The 17,459-nt window shown below is 45.4% G+C and overlaps 1 protein-coding gene across 2 annotated transcripts in view; it reads right to left on the bottom strand.

Moving 5' to 3' along the window:
* The window catches only part of LIMCH1 (LIM and calponin homology domains 1), a 182,127-nt gene extending 165,224 nt beyond the window's left edge, over window positions 1-16,903 (bottom strand). Inside the window, exon 1 of one of the 2 annotated variants that reach the window (XM_075024979.1) lies at window positions 16,542-16,903. In XM_075024979.1, the coding sequence (XP_074881080.1) occupies window positions 16,542-16,637 (96 nt within the window). In that variant the 5' untranslated portion in view covers window positions 16,638-16,903. The remainder of the gene's footprint in view (window positions 1-16,541) is intronic. The other variant, XM_075024997.1, reaches the window with a different exon arrangement.
* Between the last annotated feature and the right edge of the window lie 556 nt (window positions 16,904-17,459).

The raw sequence follows: 17,459 nt of genomic DNA, 5'->3' as shown, positions 1-17,459 counted from the left end.
AGCAGGCCTGACCTTGCAAATTTCATCACGTTCTCCAAGACTGAAGACAGAAACACATGTTAATTATTCAGATAATTCTTATTTCACTTGCATTTAGCAGTCTTCAGCGAGATCAGGTTCTAAGATGCTGGATACTGTATGAGTAAAGTAAAAAACTATCTCTTTCCCCTGGAAGAATACAGCACACCTCCTGGTAATTTAACATTTTTATGTTTGTACATGCAATTCAGCTGAACAAATGCCACAAGCACAGGCCAGGAGATGAAGTGCTAAAAGAGTGAATGGTCAGACAAAGTACATGCTCAAATGAAAAATAGTAAGAAAAAAAAATTAAGAGGTCCAATGGAAGAAGCTTTCTTGTGCTGTCCTGAAGTCATATAGGTTGGCTGGGCTTTAGTGGAGGCTAAAACTCCAGCATTAGCCCACAGATAACCTATGTATACAGGACACTATCATTTGCATTAGTATTCACTTGCCTTCTTAAAAGCTTTCCTGCTCATGAGGGCATGAAGCTGTATTTTCTGGTACTGTATACATGAAAGCTCTATTGGCGTAGAAAGTCCGGTATTGTTGGAGGAATAAACTGAGCCTTTCTCAGCTCTCTGCAGTATTATGCCAAGTGATCTCTACGGTATTAGAAGCCATCATAATAGATTAAAAAAAAAACCACAAACCAGGAAAACAATGTACTTAAAAAATGCAAATAATTTCTTTTCCCATTTGGGTTATGGAATTTACTTCTGCTACCCTAACTTAAAGCCACAAGAAGAGAGTAAACTGACTAAGGCCAAGTTATCTTAGCATGCTAAATTTCTAAGGCAAAATTACAAGCCTCCTGTAAAAATATAAGTATATAATCTTATAGTAACAACAACCACCAAGAAACCAGAAGGAGTTACTCTAAAGTTACAAAACTTAAGCTAAAATCAGAGTGCTAGAGAACAAAACTAGTAGACATCTGGACTCAATAAGGAAATGAGACACCATCAGCAATGATGGAAATACACAAAATATGGTTGTTCAAGACACACGCTTATGAAATGTCCCAAATCAGAGACTAAATAAAGAGGTCACCTTGAACTGCAACCTTCACTCCAGCCCAGACCTCTTTCAAAGGCTGTCAAACTCCAAGCAATATTGGTAACAGAAGTGTTACATAGGAATCTCTATAGGCTACTTTATAAAAATGAAAATGTAAGCAAGCTTTTGGGCTTTTAGGCACAGATGGGCTTTGGGTTTGCAGAGCAGGGCTGGCAGTTTTCACTTTGATTGCAAAAAACAAAGGCCCAGAAAGCCATGCTCCTCTCCCATTTCCACCAACCTTAGCTGAATCATCTGCTTGGTCTGCAACGTGGCCCTAAACCTATCCTTGGGATAGCCAAGTACAAGACAGTACAAACAGAAGAGGGGATTTAAATTCTTTGGTCTTTGAGAAAAAGCTGGACATATAAATTCAGTCTCCCATTTAAGAAAAAAAAAAGTGTTTCTTAGTACTTACCTAGTAAATCTTTCTGCTGATGACATTTAAGTAAGCAAGTCAGTTTTTATTGTCTTCAGTTTCAAGAAGATGAACCTTTTGATTCCTGCTACCATGTCTGTAATTTTATTTTTTTTTAAATAGGATTCAACTTATTCTCTCCTTTCAGAGACAGGATTCTGTTGTGTCAGACCATATTCATGAACACACACACCTGCTTTCCCAAATATTTTCCAAATATAATATAGGCTGGTATTTGAAATTAGTAGTGTCTTAAACCAAAGTCAGTTAAGTCTAAAAATACAACATGCATCAGCTGAACAGAGTACTGGAAATTTATCTCCTGTTGAAAGCGACATCAGTTCTTTTGCCCTTTTATTCATGGCTTTGTTCTTTCTAATAATGAAAACCACCTTTGTTTTTCTCCTTTCACGCCCATGGTTAGCCCACAAGAGAACTGCTCACCAGAAGCATATCAAATTCATTCGGTGCACTGTGGCAGCAGGATAAATCAGAACAAATTGATGAGCCTAGGGAAAGGGTATTGGTATGATAAAAATTAAGGGGTCATCACGATTCTTTCTAGAATTGCACCGAACATTATAGACACAACGTGTGAATAGGTGTCACTAGAGCTGAAGTCAGATGCAGACCATGAGCGACCAGCACATATGCTTAACATTCCGTTCATCATGCAAGAGATCCAAGGCCAGTGAGAAACATTAGAAAAGAAACAGATGTTACAAGAGCACGCACCCCAATCAGAGTTCTTCCTTTTACCTGCTTATCAGCAGCAAAACAACCTGCATAAGGAAACAAAGCTTCTCCATCCAGCCTGGACTAGTGCCAGGACAAACTAAGCTACAGATCCAAAATAGAACCGATTCTTGATTTTAATTACAGGAGGAATGCTTGCACATTAGCTCAAAACTGGAGCTCCCAAACCGTAAGACACAAGTTACTTCCAGGTGACTGCCGAGAAGCAGGAGAAACGGCCATTCAAGCATCAAGTGTGCCCAAAATACAAAGTATTCTCCTCTAGCTACACCCAGCCCAACTGTGCTGGCAAGAACCGCTGTTGCCACCTCCATGAGAGAGGAGGACATGAGGTTGGAGGGACAGCACCTGTACCATCAGCACTGGGAGAAGGCACTAGCACCAGTGCCATCATCACCACCATTACAGCAATGCTCTTCCCAGGACCATGCTATCCACACGACCAAGTTTGGAAACTACAATGATCATCTTTAGGGAGTGAACAATACAAACGCATGCTGAGAGTGACCTTCTTGTTGCTTATGGACTTCACTAAGAGTTCAAGGAACGGTTGTATACAGAGCCTCAAACACATATACGGTATCTGTGATGCCTCAAGAACAAGCAAAACTGAACAAAGTCTGACTCTCAAGGTTTTGGCTTGCAGATATTGTGGGGAAGGGGTAAAAGGTAGAAAAAGGAGAGTATTTACAGTAAGTCTTTACTCTTTGCACACAGGGCAATTAAGCTGGAGCTCCAAACATGAAGGATGCAGGGCAAATTAAAAATTTTAAGCATTGTAAAATTACTAGTTTAATGGGTCTGCCAAATGACGGCACACTCCCAGCAAAGAGTTCTGGCTGCAGAAAGCCCTTAATCCCAATGAATAACTAACTGGGAATAATGTCAGCAAAACAGCTGTCAGGATGAGATGCTGTTCAAGTGAACTAGAGGAACAACTGCCTAGAGCCAGAAAGCAATACGTTCAGCCCAACCGGAAAGCAAAGAGCTGGAGCTGACATGACAGTTTAACTAAAATCTGCCACCACCACCTTCTACCTTAAAAACGGGGCATATGAAGGAGGAAGACAGAAGCAGCAAGGGAAAGAAGCAACTGTTCTCTTCAGAAACACAGCAGTGTAACTCTGGAATGAATTTGAGAGTTGGGTCCAAGTCTCTCCCAAAGAGAAGATACAACAAATCAGTACCTGTCTGTACTCAGTGCTTCTCACTTTCCACTGAGGTGGAAAGGAATACTAAATGCTAGCACAGAAGAACGGTTGAAGAAACAAAACTCCACAGAAAAAAATGTACCAGAAAAGCTCTATTAAGCTCTGCTGAGCAGCTTACTCTAGTCAGAATTGCTATCATATTTCCAGTAGAAAAAGCTGTATCTTCCCTGCAACATAATCAGGCCTGAAGTCCTCACTCCAATCAGGACTTCCCAAAGGAAAAAAGATTTTACAGTGGATTAGAAATGCCTGATCTAGCTCATATTCTCTGAAGTGCCTGTTACAGGGTACGTTCTCTTGAAGCTCTTTATCCAGACTCTGCTCCTCCTTATCTCTTCCCTTCTCTCAACTAAATTTCTTCAATTTTTTTTTTTTCTGCAAGTTTAGAAGAAAAGCCTTTAAGTTATATACACCAGGATACAAAGATACAAGGAGGATAGATGACCAACTACACAAAAATTATTCAAGTGAGCTTGCAATAACCATTCTCCTACATAAAGATATTTAAAGCACTTAGGGCACAGGATGCAGACAAATGGCAGCATCCACATGACAGCTGCATCAAGCAAGTGCCTTTTGCCACCTATACTGGTCTGCATTAACAGATAGATTACTGGGCAGTCATTTACAAACAACAAAATCCCCCAACTTTGCCCACACAAACAGCAAGTAAAACGGCCCAGAGCCCTCTAGTCAAAAGCCAGGTTTGAAGTCAGATGGGCTACTGATGAGCAAGAAGGAGGCATTCTGCTTTATTAGCAAGAACAAAGTTGTAATTCTCCTACTTGTATTGATCCAAATAATCTGTCGCTGCACTGGGAGTGAAAGAGCTACAGTTACCGCACTCTAGAAATTCCCAAATGTGCTCCTTCCCTCCAACAGCTTCGTTAGACTTCTGGCAGGAAGAAATCACATCTCTGAGGAGCAGGACAAGCTCACAGGCCAACACACGCGGCTCCAAGCTCAGTTGTTTACATGACACTTTCACGGCAATCCATAAATGCAATTGGTTGTGGACGAATTGTCAGACAGCAGCCCCTCTCGTCTCATGCCATTGTCCTAAAGAAATCTGCAATGACACACACACCTCCAGACAACAAAGGACACAAGTGTACACATTTACAGTGACCTTCTCCTCTTGACAGAAGCTTTCTACGTTGTAGAAGAGCCATTTTTCTAACTTGTTTTTTGTTGAAGAAATTAAAGCTTTTCCTCAACACAGACTACCAGCAAGTTTTTGACACGTGTAGGAGCCTTAACTTTGTTGACTCTATCACATAAGCTTCACCAACCACTTACTCCTCACGTGCCGTTACAGTGCTAAGTCTAAAGCACTCTCCCTCCCCCCAAACACAAAAATGGGAGCTTATGTTTTGCGCTTTCCATACTTTGTCATGTATCTTTTTCATGTATGAGATGTCCACCTTTTCCCTCTCAATCCTAAAAGAAAACTTCAACCTGGTTGAGGTTGACACACACTGGAAAATGTTCACTGCCCATAACTAACGATGACAGCCCTTTTCCACCAGCACTTTTTCCACCAGTGCCTGTTTCCTGGGTGTACTGGAGCCCAGTTCAAGCCATGGGAAACTGTCACTTTGATGCTTCGTATTGATCTCCCCATCCTGTACAAAGGCTGCCACCACTACTACTTCTGGAAGTCAGCTCCTCCTAGTCACGTAGCACTGTACCCCAAGCATACAGTGACAGGATACTCCCCTTCCCCTTACACAGAGATCCTCCTTACGCTCTTCCTTCTCTTGGGAGATACCAAGAGACAGGAAAAAAGGCAGAAGACAAAAGCCTTCACAGTTTGAGATTGCACCACTTCCAAGAAGTCTGCTCTGGCTTTGATCTATTGATTTCAAGCCCCTTAATGTGGGAAGCAAAAATGTAAGTTTTCTCCACACAATTCTAAAATGAAAAAGAAAAGCCAGTATGGCACTGGAGAATTAAGCGCTGCACTGAAAAACTAACAAATACTGAGGGGGGTGGAAAAACCACAAATATCAGATCTGCCTATAACCAGAATATGCACTCAAGAGTCTTGGTGGAAATCCAAAAATAAAAAGTAAAGAATTAAAGCTATTATTCAGCAGTGCTACATCAGAGACACTAGCAAACTACAATAAATGGAAATTAATGGATAAAATCCCACAAGCACTGGTAGACAAGTTTTCTATTAAATCTTACTGGAATGTCACCTCAGAGCTACCCCTGTGAATTTTCATTAAGTTATCCCACAGCTAGCTACAACAGCTTTGCTTACTTTCTCCCCTGAAGCTACTAACAAGAAGCAAAATGAGGGAAAGGAATGAAGTAGCAAAGCATTTGTTACTGAGATGCATTTTTAAATTAAAATACGGATCTTTTTGTTTAGGATACTCTGAGAAGGCTCCACCATTGACTGCAGTGCATCCTTCACACGTAGCGCTGGAACAAATCCTGTTTGATGTTCGTCTTTGAAGAGCACCCATACCAAGTGAATCTCTGCAAATCTAACTCCCGGACTGCTTCCCGGAGAAAATAATCATAGAAAGATAAGCGAGGGAGGTGAAATTACTTTGCAGCTTCACCAGCTTTATTTTTAACACCCTGCTCCCTTTATGCTCATCTCCTCACAGGAAATATCTAACCCCTCAGCTGTGCTGTGCCCATCTAAGAGGCTCTGGATGCCAGGAACCACAACGTAACAGCCACCTATGCTGGAACCACCAAGAAACAGGGAAGGAGAAAAATAAGGACCCAGCAAGACTGAAGATGTGCATGTTCATAATTAAAATGTTTAGAGGGTACTTTTGCTTCTCTTTAGAAGAGGCAAGCTGTTTCTAATAAAGGATCGTTTGAGTTGCTTGAACTTTGTTGATTTATGAGGGTTTTTTATGTTATTCCAAAACTGAAGGCCCCCTTGTCGAAATAAAAATTGGTTTGGGGAGGGGCAGGATGTTAGGCTAAGCTCTTATATCATTTCTTTCAACTCAGGCGAGAATCACCTTTATAACTCACTGATTCTGACACCTCCTTTTTCTTGCCAGCATAATTTCTTCTGGAAAACAGTTTATTTTCTTGGCTATCTTTAACTGATCCAAACACTGGCAGAAGACAGAGACTGCACATGCATGCTCCCAAATCAGGATTCTCCTTTTTCCAAGCCACAACTTCAAAAAACAACTCATCAGAATCAGGAAAATTATAAACAGAAAACACTCTTGTATAGTTGCTGTCATTTTTTTTTTTTTCCTGTTTAGATTACATATTTACAGTTATGCCTCTGGACTGAAAGAAAATTTCCAGAGTTGTTTTTGTTGCAACAATATATGTGAGTTCACCCACTGAAATGAATCACAACAATTGCAAGGAAACAAAGCCAAGGGATTCAGTGCTGAACACCCTGGCACACTGGGCATCCCTACCTGTCTCCGACAGAGATGAGGTGCTCACTTCTGCCTCTCCTCACTCCTCCCTTCCCCAATCCCAGTCAGAAAACACTCACTGCGAAATAGCAGACTTTAGCTAACACACCTTGGCTCTGTTTTAAATTGGAAAAAAAACTGGAAAATACAAGAAAAATCGTTATCAAAGGCAAGCAGTTAACAATACTTAAAACAAGGAATTATGCCAAAAAAATAGCTGGGGGGAGACTCATTTAAGAATTTTCTAGATTAGTAAAGTAGACATTGGGATAAAGGATTTTCAGAGTTTGTTTGGTGGGAGTTGAAAGGGAGTGTCCAATACTCCCACATCATGTATAAAACACACACCACTGATCTTCAAGAAATTAAATCATTATGAGTTCCATAATTTCCTAGAATATTTATAGGCATTTGAAGACTAAAGTGATAGATTTGGATTTGGGGGTTACGTTTGTTTTAAGACATTGTAGCAAGACCTCTAAATTCCACCAGAGCCACAATCTCCTGCTGCGATGCAACAGCATAACATAACCCTGTGCATTTCATGAAAATCAGTGCTTACAAAGCACCACAAAGAGTTTTTAACCTCAGCCCCTGTCCCCTGTAGCCATGCAACCATTCTGCTCCCACTTGAAATTAGTTATTTATGGGCATCAGCCTCTGCTTACGCAAAAGCAAGCCTGTACTTCTCAAGTCAGAGCAAAGGTTACAACTCTTTGTGCTAGTCTGTGGCCTGCTCCTGAAGTACAAATTCATCTGAGTTTCTTGGCCTTCTGGTTTTAGTGGAAAGGTCATTTGGAGCTTTTTTTCTGCCACTCTGGAAATGGAAAGTTCCAACACTGGAAGATACACTTTTCTTCCACCTTCAGTTCACAACTTCTTCCAAGAGTCCCATCCTGTGCAAGGGACTTCACATGATGCAGTGCTATCAGGCATTATCAACACTGTATGATAAAGCCCTTGACCTGCACTTTTGCTAAATGTATCAGATCTAAAATAAACTTTGGGAACGCTTGTGTATTAATCTTTTTACAGATTTCAGCTCCCTACTGTTGGTGAGAAAAACCTGAAACACAGCAACGTACAATCTGAGGGACAGAAGGCAGGTAACAGCCTCATTTATCTTTTAAATGACACTGTAATCCAGCTGGAGACTTGATTGCTCACAATTGCAATACTGTACTGAGATCCACCAACACCTACAGGAAAGGAAACAATAGGGAAGGTATTCACAGTCTCAGGATCAGGACTCCTGGGTTTTTTTGCACTACATAGAGTACGTGCAGCCACCTTCCCTATAGCTTGTCAATAACTGGAGGGCTGGGATTCTTCTGAAGCCCACTGGAAAGGTCAGACGGAGGTAGGGCGGTTTTGGAGGTTGGAAGAGTACAGGGAAAACACATCACAGAGAAGTTTTCCTTTCATGCTGTTCCTGAAACTCACTGTGAGATCACATAGTGCAAAAATCCCTGTCTTATTTCCAGCATGAACAAGGATCACGGAGAAAATCTGTGAAGGACAGATTAACAAAGAGCACTTCCCTCTTACCTTACTCATTCAGCCATACAAAGCAGAATTGCTTCCCCTGCCTCCACCACACTGCTCCTTAGCCTGTGAAATGCTCCATGAATCACTGACAATGATGCCAAAGCCAAGAAGGCACAGCAGTATTATTTTTCAAAATCTTAGCTTGTCAAAGTTGATTTCAAAATCAACCTGTCTTTGATACTAGGCATGAGACCTCAAAACAGCAGAAACCAGCAAAGTAAGGTTTCTCTTCGAAGGGGCGAATGAAACGGATTTTCTCCTTGCCTCACCAAACAAGAGGTCACTACACTATTTTAAGTCAATTTTAGTATCAGATGCAAGTTCTATTATTAACTCTATGGTTAAGCTAGTCATTCTGCTAAGGTAAGGATTACTAGCAGTAATCATTATATATACACACATACAATAAAAAAGCCTAGTTAACAGTAGCAAGTTACACTAGAACTGAGCAGAGTGACTATCAAAGTAGAGGATTCTTATAACCAACTAACACCACAAACAAAGAATTCCTTAAGGATTTAGCATCTAAGTTCTCAAGAATTAAGCCTGCACATCATCTTCTCAAGATCTGAAAAGCAAGGGATGTAATTTCAATTCCTTATTGGTCAATTATAGCAGTGCACAATGAATTAGATAACAACAACAAAAAAATCCCACCAAGCCAAGGAAATCAGTTGTATTTACAGTTTTCTAAAATAAACCAGGTTTAGAAAAAAGTTAGATTGGAAGCCAAACACATTTTACACTGGCTGGAGGAGCTTCTACAAGGGAAACTCAGTAGCATACCCTGAAAATGCCTGCCATAAGCCACAGGAGTCTTGCTTTTGTATAGAGAAGGGTCTTGTTCATGTAAACAGGCTCTTAAGCACTACAATAATATAAGCAACCAATAACGTAGCATTAAAAATGAAATTAAGTGAGGTTCACTCCCCCACTGTCAAGAAGTCCCAGATGCACAGCGTAATTCAGGTTGGCAGGGACCTTGGAGGACCTCTCGTCCAACCTCCCGCTCCATGCAAGGGCAGCTCTCAGGTCTGACCAGGCTGTTCCCAACTTTGCCCAGTCAGGCACGAAACCTTCCAGGGGCGGTGATCTGCCAGCCTCGCTGGGCAACCTGCATCAATGCCCAACTGGCCTCGCGGTGAATAAACTTTTCCCTATGCCAAGTGATAACCTTTCCTATTTGAGATTATAGGAAGTACCTCGCCCTCCTGCCACGTACCCCTGTGAAGTGCCTGGCTCCGTCTTCTCAAACACCTGCCCAGAGGTACTGGGGGGCTGCTGCCACGTCCCCACAAAGCCGCCTCTCCTGAAGAAGCCCAGCTCCACCACCCTCTCCCTCAGAGCAAGTCCTCCAGCCCCAACCAGCCCGGGGGCTCTCTGCCCAGCTCCCTCCAGCTTACCGGCGTCCCTCCTGCACTCTGGGGCCCAAAGCTGGATGCGGTATCTCAGGTGTGGCCCAGCAAGTGCCAAGCAGAAGGAAACAACCAATTCCATCCATCTACTGGCTCCAGAATAACCACCAAGGGCTAACCTCTCCTGCTGCCAGCAGGCTGCAGACTCGTGCCGAGCCTGCTGCCCCGCAGGTCCTCCCAGGTCCCTTCCAGCACAGCTCCAGCCCCAGCAGTCACCCTCCACCCTGTCCCAGGTACATTTATTCTATTTATAAAATAAAAGGCAGTAACAGGCAGGTTGTTTTCCATTTTAAGCTGGGGCGCGTTACAGTTCTGCACATTCTTACAAGGCTGTCCTGAGGACACGCGCTGCGGCCCTTTCACCCGAGACAGCAATTAACATACCTAGAAGTTTCAGCTATCAATTTTGATGTTATGTTATTGGTGCCATAGTAGCTGTCGCAGTCATTGTGATCTAAGGGACTGAATGGGGCAAGGAAAGACAGCACTTTCTTCTTTAAGTGATATATTGGAAGGAGAAGGACGGAAAGCTTACGTCTTCAGCGTCTGCACGCCAAAACGTTCATACCTTCCCCCTATGCAGCTGCCCTTTTAAATGACACTTTCACCCCCATAAATCTTGCTTTTTCTGTAAGATTGTTCCAAAACTGTTCTTGTTGGGATGTCTGCAGAGAGCCAATGCACAGAAGTATTCACCCATGGACGAAAAGCTTCTAGACTGGTAGATTTTCCAAACAAAAGATAGTGCAGTTTTTATAACCTGTCATGAAACAACACTTCCCAGATCAGCCAACACGTTTTAGAAGCTAGAAAACAATTCTGCTGTATTGAGCTGCTATTTATCCTCCACACTTGGGAAAGATTCCACCTTCCTTTTTAGAGGACCAATATTTGCCTTAAAAAAAATAAATATTAAAAAACGTAGTTAACACTAGCAGAACAAGTGCAATGAGGTTACATAGCTGCATTAACTCACGTTCATCATCAATTGCATAATGGCATTCCAGACTCTGGTGTTAAGGGCAGATCTTTTACCTATTTTAAAATTTTAGTACTGAAAGGAGAAATTAATTCAGTTTTAAGACAATTAACAGCTCAGTCCTGCATTTCCTGACATTATCCCTTTATCAATAGTATCGTTGTTCTGATTATTCTCACCCCTGTGCCAAGCGCTACTTGTAACACGGCTTAAACAGATCTCATGACAAGGGAATTGGGTCCATGTATACAGGACAGGAGGTCAGCTGCCAGGCAACTGGGAGAGGAAAAAACTTCTAGAAGGTGGTAGTCTGACAGGGTCAAAGAGTTTGGGCAGGTTCTTCCACCCCCTTTAAACCAATCTAATTTTCATTCCACTGAATGACTAACTTAGCCAAAATGAAGAGCATCCCATCTGCCCTGCTTGCAGTCCCTAAACACTGCCCAGGAGGAGATGTAGAGATCGCAGTGAAGAATTCCTCCCCAAGCCCAGTCACTACAACCACAGTAAAGTTATTCTGCATTCACATCCATCTAGGACCAGAAGCCAGCCACACACCTTTTGACTCTTCATGGTTGCCTTATAGACACTGTGGGAAGGATTCATCTGGCCTAACTTTACCTTGTCCGCAAATCAGGCAACTTGTCTAACCCATCTGCATAGTTTTCTTCTAGTCTGAGAATATACTCGCTCACTTTAATAAATTCACTCCCAATACATTATCTAAAGTATATGGGTAAGACACTCTTCCAGCAGAAGAAAGAGAGGGAGGGAGGCTAAACACTGAGAAATTTGAACTGTAGGCACTGTTTGGAGGCTCATTCAACAACTTTCCTGCAATATTTGATTAACGAAACCATGCAGTCTTAAAGCTTAGTGCATCATTCTACACTTAAGTGGTTGTATTCAAACACTCTCATAAGGCAGTCAGACCGACTTCTCTGGAACTGCTCACTGGAAAAAACATTTGTTGGATTTGCTCCATTCCTATACAAATAACGGCAGGACTGCAGTGGCACCCGAAGGTCCCAATCTGGCTAGAGGCACTACTGTTCTAGGAACTGTATCAATGTTCAGATGAACTAGAGTGCCTATTCAAGGATGTTAAAATCAGCTTCACAGCAAAGGAAGGGTAGGTGTCTACACACATTTGGAAATAGAAACACTCCTGTGGGGCACAGGTTACTCGCACACTCAGTGAATCAGCTAACTTACCCAATGCTTTTCATCAAAAGAGCTTTATCTCTGAAGTTCCTCAAATGTCATACCATGTTTTGAAGGTCATATAAACAAACTTGTGCATTCCTCAAGTTCCAGAACCCTATAGCAGATATTCCAATCAAGACTCTTCACCAATTAGAAAAGATTTTTGCCAGTGAACTACCTTCATCTCCTTTTAAGTTACGTTTTTTGCAGTGGGAGCCATAAGCCTCAGCTCTCTCACACTTCATCCACAAAAGAGAGAGACAGCCCTAAAGAAACCTTGTTTCCAGACTCCTGGCACAAGACAGTCACATGAAGTTTATTTGCCTGAGTCACTTCCCAGGTTTTATGCCTCTCATACTCTTTTACAGAGATGGCGGTGCAGAAGTGGTGTGCCTGTTCTGCCACATGATGCGACACGTCCAGAAGCACTAAGGAATACACCTGGTCCCACCACTTCTAGAAGCAGCACCATTGCTATCAGCTTAAAACTGCCACCTTCAATACAGAAATCTAATGCAGGTAAGTGTTTCGCTAGAAGGAAAGAAGAAAATAACCTACAAACCCCCAACAAACCCCCTCTGGCTGGCAAATTTCTCCTTAACAAAGGAGTTCTCAAGGGGAATATAAATATATATATATCTATATAGGAGAAAAGTAGCAGACTTATTAGAAGTTGATGGGTTTTAGCCAACACGCATCTAGAGGGAATGGCAAAGTCAAGCGCTGACCATAGGGTACAGAAAAACATGACTTTTTTATTATCACCATACAACAATAAAGGAAGCATTCTTATCAGCTGGCAAAGTTTCTAAGGCATATAAGTCTACAGAAAAGCCATCCCTAATTGAACCAAGTCTCAACAATGAGGAGACAGCATATTAATGAGGCAAGGCTAGGAGGTGCGATGAGGAGATAACAATACCCTTAGGAGCTACACTGGTATTAAATGTGACTTTATTACTGTATTACTCTCTTATGAATCTTTACGGCAAGAATAACTCTGTTTATACAGATGTTCCTTCAACCATCAGTTATTCTTGTTTAAACACACATACAGGGAACCTTGACATTTTAAAATTACAGGCCATTAGATTAAATTAGATTTGTTATTTTGCTGTAGTAACCCACTAGGCTTTACAAGGCTGATATTTTCTTTCAGTGAAACCAAGATGCATTAACTGAAATGAGATACCACACCTTTAATAATGCAGATTGCTGTAGTTCTCTCACAGGTTTTTTCATTTGGTGCCTTTATTTGAATTCCTCTGAGTGCTACTAATATGGTTCATTTTATCATTAAGAGGGCATTCTTCACTTAAGTAGCACATGCCAAGCTAAACTAAAATAATAGGACTGGTTTACTGTTAACACAGAGGGATCCATGGTTGATATTTATGCAAAATTAAGCAAGGCTGAACTCCAGTTTCCTACCCAAAGTGACTCACGATCAAAGCGGAAAGTCCGCAGAATTCCAAAATTCTACAACATACAGATGACACCAAATCTATCATTGCTCAAAATACTCTCTTACAAAACACGAACTGTTAAATATATAAGCAGCCTTGGCAGTAAAAGTCAGAGTTCCAGCCCTTTTACCCACCCAGGTGAACACCTGAGCACTCTTGCTTCAGAGCGCCACGGAAAGACAAGAGGATTATTATGAGGATCATAATAATAACTTCACTGCAACTTAGACTCCCCTATCCTGCAGCATCCAGATTAAAGTAATGCCGGCAGAGGAAAAAGACGACTTCTGGCACCCAGAAGACCTGCTCTGGTAAAAGGTCACAGACCCAACGAGTAAAGATAAGACGTCTGGAGTGGAGCAAGGGAAGTACCTCAATCCTCGCAGATCCAGACATTCATCACTTCATGTCTTGGCTCCCCATCTGTAAAAAGAGGACAGCCTCCCTTCCCAGCCCCACCAGAGGAGAAATGCACCACAGACCACAGGGTGGATTCCTGTCAGCGCTACACAATGGTGACAGCGCTCACACGAGGATTTAAACCAGATGAGAATCCAACTAGCACGTCACACAACTTAATCGTTAGAAACAAAAATGCACGGCAAGCTCAAGAGCCTTCACTTCTGCTTCAGTTTCCTGGCGTGGCACTATTTTACAGCCTAAGACAGGTTTTAAGCTGTCTCACACCACTAACATCCTCACTAGCCTGTCTTCTCCATACTAGGGAGGTCCACCAGCCCTGCTTGCAATGATAATGGTTTCTTTTATTTTCATTTGAGAGAGATGTCATTTTAAATCGTCAGAAGCAAGCTGGAAGACACAACACACTGGACATTTGCTAACGTCTCTAGGCCAAAGAATAAATTGGTGAGAGACGATTACAGAGCCAGCTGAAGCAGATGGATCTAGTAGCCACACACAGCATGAGCCCCATTTCTGGTCTTCACCCAAATCAATAGGGCTTGGCACTCTGAATGTTGATACCTATAACATGCCTTGATTTTTTTATTTTATTTAAGATTGACACCGCTTTTCAACAACTTTGGACTAATGTGTCAAGTTCTGCATAATTCACTCAGTCCAAATCATCCAGATTTAGAACAGTGACCGCTGACCAGACTTTTGGAAGACATAATAACCCTCACGCTCCAGAGCTTAAGCCAAACTGGGATTAAAAGGAAATATAACATGTTAGGCAAATTAAGCCACATTTGCTTCACTGACAGCTTCTTCCTCCTTTCTCTGAGTAGGAGCATCAACTCTGGGCATTGCTGGAAAGGCACCACAGCCATGGCAATGCTCCAGGCTCCTGACACAGTCCCTCAGGCAAGAGGATGGTGGCAACAGTAACAGCACATTACAGCTTTGTCATTCATGCATCAAGCAGATTAAAAAAGTACAAGAAGTTACAGACAGCTTCCTTTGTACACACGGACCCCTCAGGCCTGCACGGAGGACACAAGGAGTTAAGAGCCCTTCTGCTCTGCTCACCAGGCCCTGGGTCGCACAAGAACGGGCACAAGACCTCCCATTACAGCAAGCTGTGGGATAAACTGCCCAAGAGGGAAGTTTCCACCTGACCCACACAGTTTCTGCTCTTATACAGGAAGATTTGTAGTCCCTTAATTATTATCATGCCTGGAGTGACTGCTGGCAGCTTCGTTACCTACGAAGAATTGCTTCGCCATTGAGGTCTTGGCTTCATTAGCAGTCAGGAGAACTCGCGGTCACAAGGTATTTTATGTACTGTATGTATGACAGAGTCATGTGTCTCTCTCTTGGTCCTCGATTATAAAGAAGGCTATATAGAAACTGCCGTATTCATCTCCCCAAGACAACCAGTGCTTACATGCACTTCACTTTTCCTCTTCCAGGCTGCATATTCACCTTTCCTTGGCAGAAAAGCCCTTCTTTTCACTTCCTCATTGTTCCTCTGCCTCTGGTCCTACACCAGACTACACCGGCTTACTGTGTCAGTGCCAATTCCCTGAAGTCTGACACAGCACTACCTTTCCGGCTGATGCTGGAGTGAACCATTACAGTCTGAATTTCCCAGGGCTTCAGGGAATCTCAAAGTCACAACAATTCTAACAACAATTTGCCTAACCGCTGTCAGAAAACAGAATCCACCGAGGCTTACTAAAAGCTGCAGATTAAATTCAAAGCCTGCAGCTGAAGGGAGCTGTTACCCTGGTATCTGGGTTTATACCACCTTCAGGGGTGTTCCACGTACCGGCCATCAGAAGAAGAGCTATTTAAAGTGTCTCTATTGTTACGTGCCAAAATATTTAACTATTAAATTTCACCCGCCACCTGCCTGTCTCTGCATCTTACGGCAGGAGCTCGCAGCAAGCAGATCTATTTTTCTGCCCTGCCTGAAGGGCCAGGCTGAACGTCTCCCCTTGGCTCGGCTGGGCGATGGGAGAAGGGGCCGCAGAGGAGCTCTCCCGCGGGTCGCGCTGCCCCAGGCCCCCTCTGCGCGCCCCCCGCAGCGCCGCTGACCTGACCCGACCTGGCCCGGCCCGCTTTCTCCGCGCACTGCGGAGCGTTACCTGCCGGGCGGGCGCAGGGCCGGAGGTTTCCCCAGCACGGCGCGGGGGGGAGACGGGGGGGACCTCGCCGCCCCCGGGAGCCCCGCTGAGGGACGCGTCCGCGCCCGCTCCGCGGTTCCGCGCACCTGCGCGGCTCCTGTTTACAGCCGCCCCGTTCATCCCAACCCCGGGGGCGGGGAGGGGAAATGCGCTTAAAGAGATTAAGTTTGGAAGAGATGCGCGGGGGGGAGACACAGGGCCCCCCCCCCAAAGGCGCGCACGCTGCGCGGGGGCTGAGCCGCGGCTCGGGCGACCCCGGCTGCTTTCCCCGCAGCGAGCAAAGCGGGGGAGGGCGGCGGGGGAGCCGGGCCAGAGCTCGGCGTGGAATAAAATGCCTACAGTCCCCGCGACGGGGGGGGGGGGCGGGGCGGACGGACACGGACGGGGACAGGACACCGGGTCGTCCCCGCTGGGGCTCAGGCGCCCGCACCCCTACCCCCGCCATCCCGCGGTCTTACCTCGATCCACTTCTGAGCCTCGGTGAAGGCCAGCTCGGGCTGGGGGGGGTCGGGAGGAGGCTGAACCCCCCCCAGCTCCAGCCCGGGACTGGCCATCTGCAGGGCCCCGGCGCGCCGCGGCTGCGGCGGGGGAGCCGGCGGGGGAGCAGCCGGGCACCGAGCCGCCAGCCCGAGGTGAGCCGCGGCCGCAGCGGGGGGACGCCGGAGGCCGCTGCCTGCCTCTCGCTGCCTCTCCTCAGCCGCCGGGGCGGGGGCCGGGGGCGGCGGCGCTCTGCAGCCCGGCTGGCTGCAGCCCGCCCGCCTGCGGTAACCTCGCTCCGCCGGTGCCCCGTCTGCCGGCTCGGTCGGTCGGTCCTCCCTCGCCTGCCGCCCCGCCCGCCCCGCCGGCAGAGCGGAGCTGCGCTGCCCGGAGCTGCCAGCTAAAAATAAAACAGACGGGCGAAGCCGCTTTGCCTTCAGCCCATGCAAATGCCCGCGCCGCCGCCGCCCCCCCGCATCGCATGGCGGGCGGCGCTGCGACCGGGGGGCGGGGACCCCCCCCGCGGCCGAGGGGACGACGGCAGGAGGACCCCCTCGGCCCCCCGCAGCTCCTGGAGGGCACCCAGCCACCCGCGCAGGCGGCCAGCTGCTGGTCGCGGCTGTTGCCGTGAAGACCTGATTAATTAATGGCGTTGCTCGAAGCACCTGAGAGCCTCCAGCCCCCTGCGGCGGGAGAAGGCTTTGCTCCCCCACGCAGACCCTCACCCACCCGCCTGGGGGCCGTGGGGGTCCTGCCCCAGGAGCGGAGCACCCGCACCCGCAGGTGCCTCTGCCCTGCCTGCCGGCATCTCCTCCTCTGGCGCAGGGCTGAGAGTGGCCTTGCGAGAACGCCTGAGGGCCAGCACGGTGCCGACGGCGTTCTTCTTCTTCTTACAAAGG

The sequence above is a fragment of the Buteo buteo genome, chromosome 1, assembly GCF_964188355.1.
Source record: "Buteo buteo chromosome 1, bButBut1.hap1.1, whole genome shotgun sequence".
Taxonomy (NCBI): Eukaryota; Metazoa; Chordata; class Aves; order Accipitriformes; family Accipitridae; genus Buteo; species Buteo buteo.
This window is presented reverse-complemented; position numbering and strand designations above follow the sequence as displayed.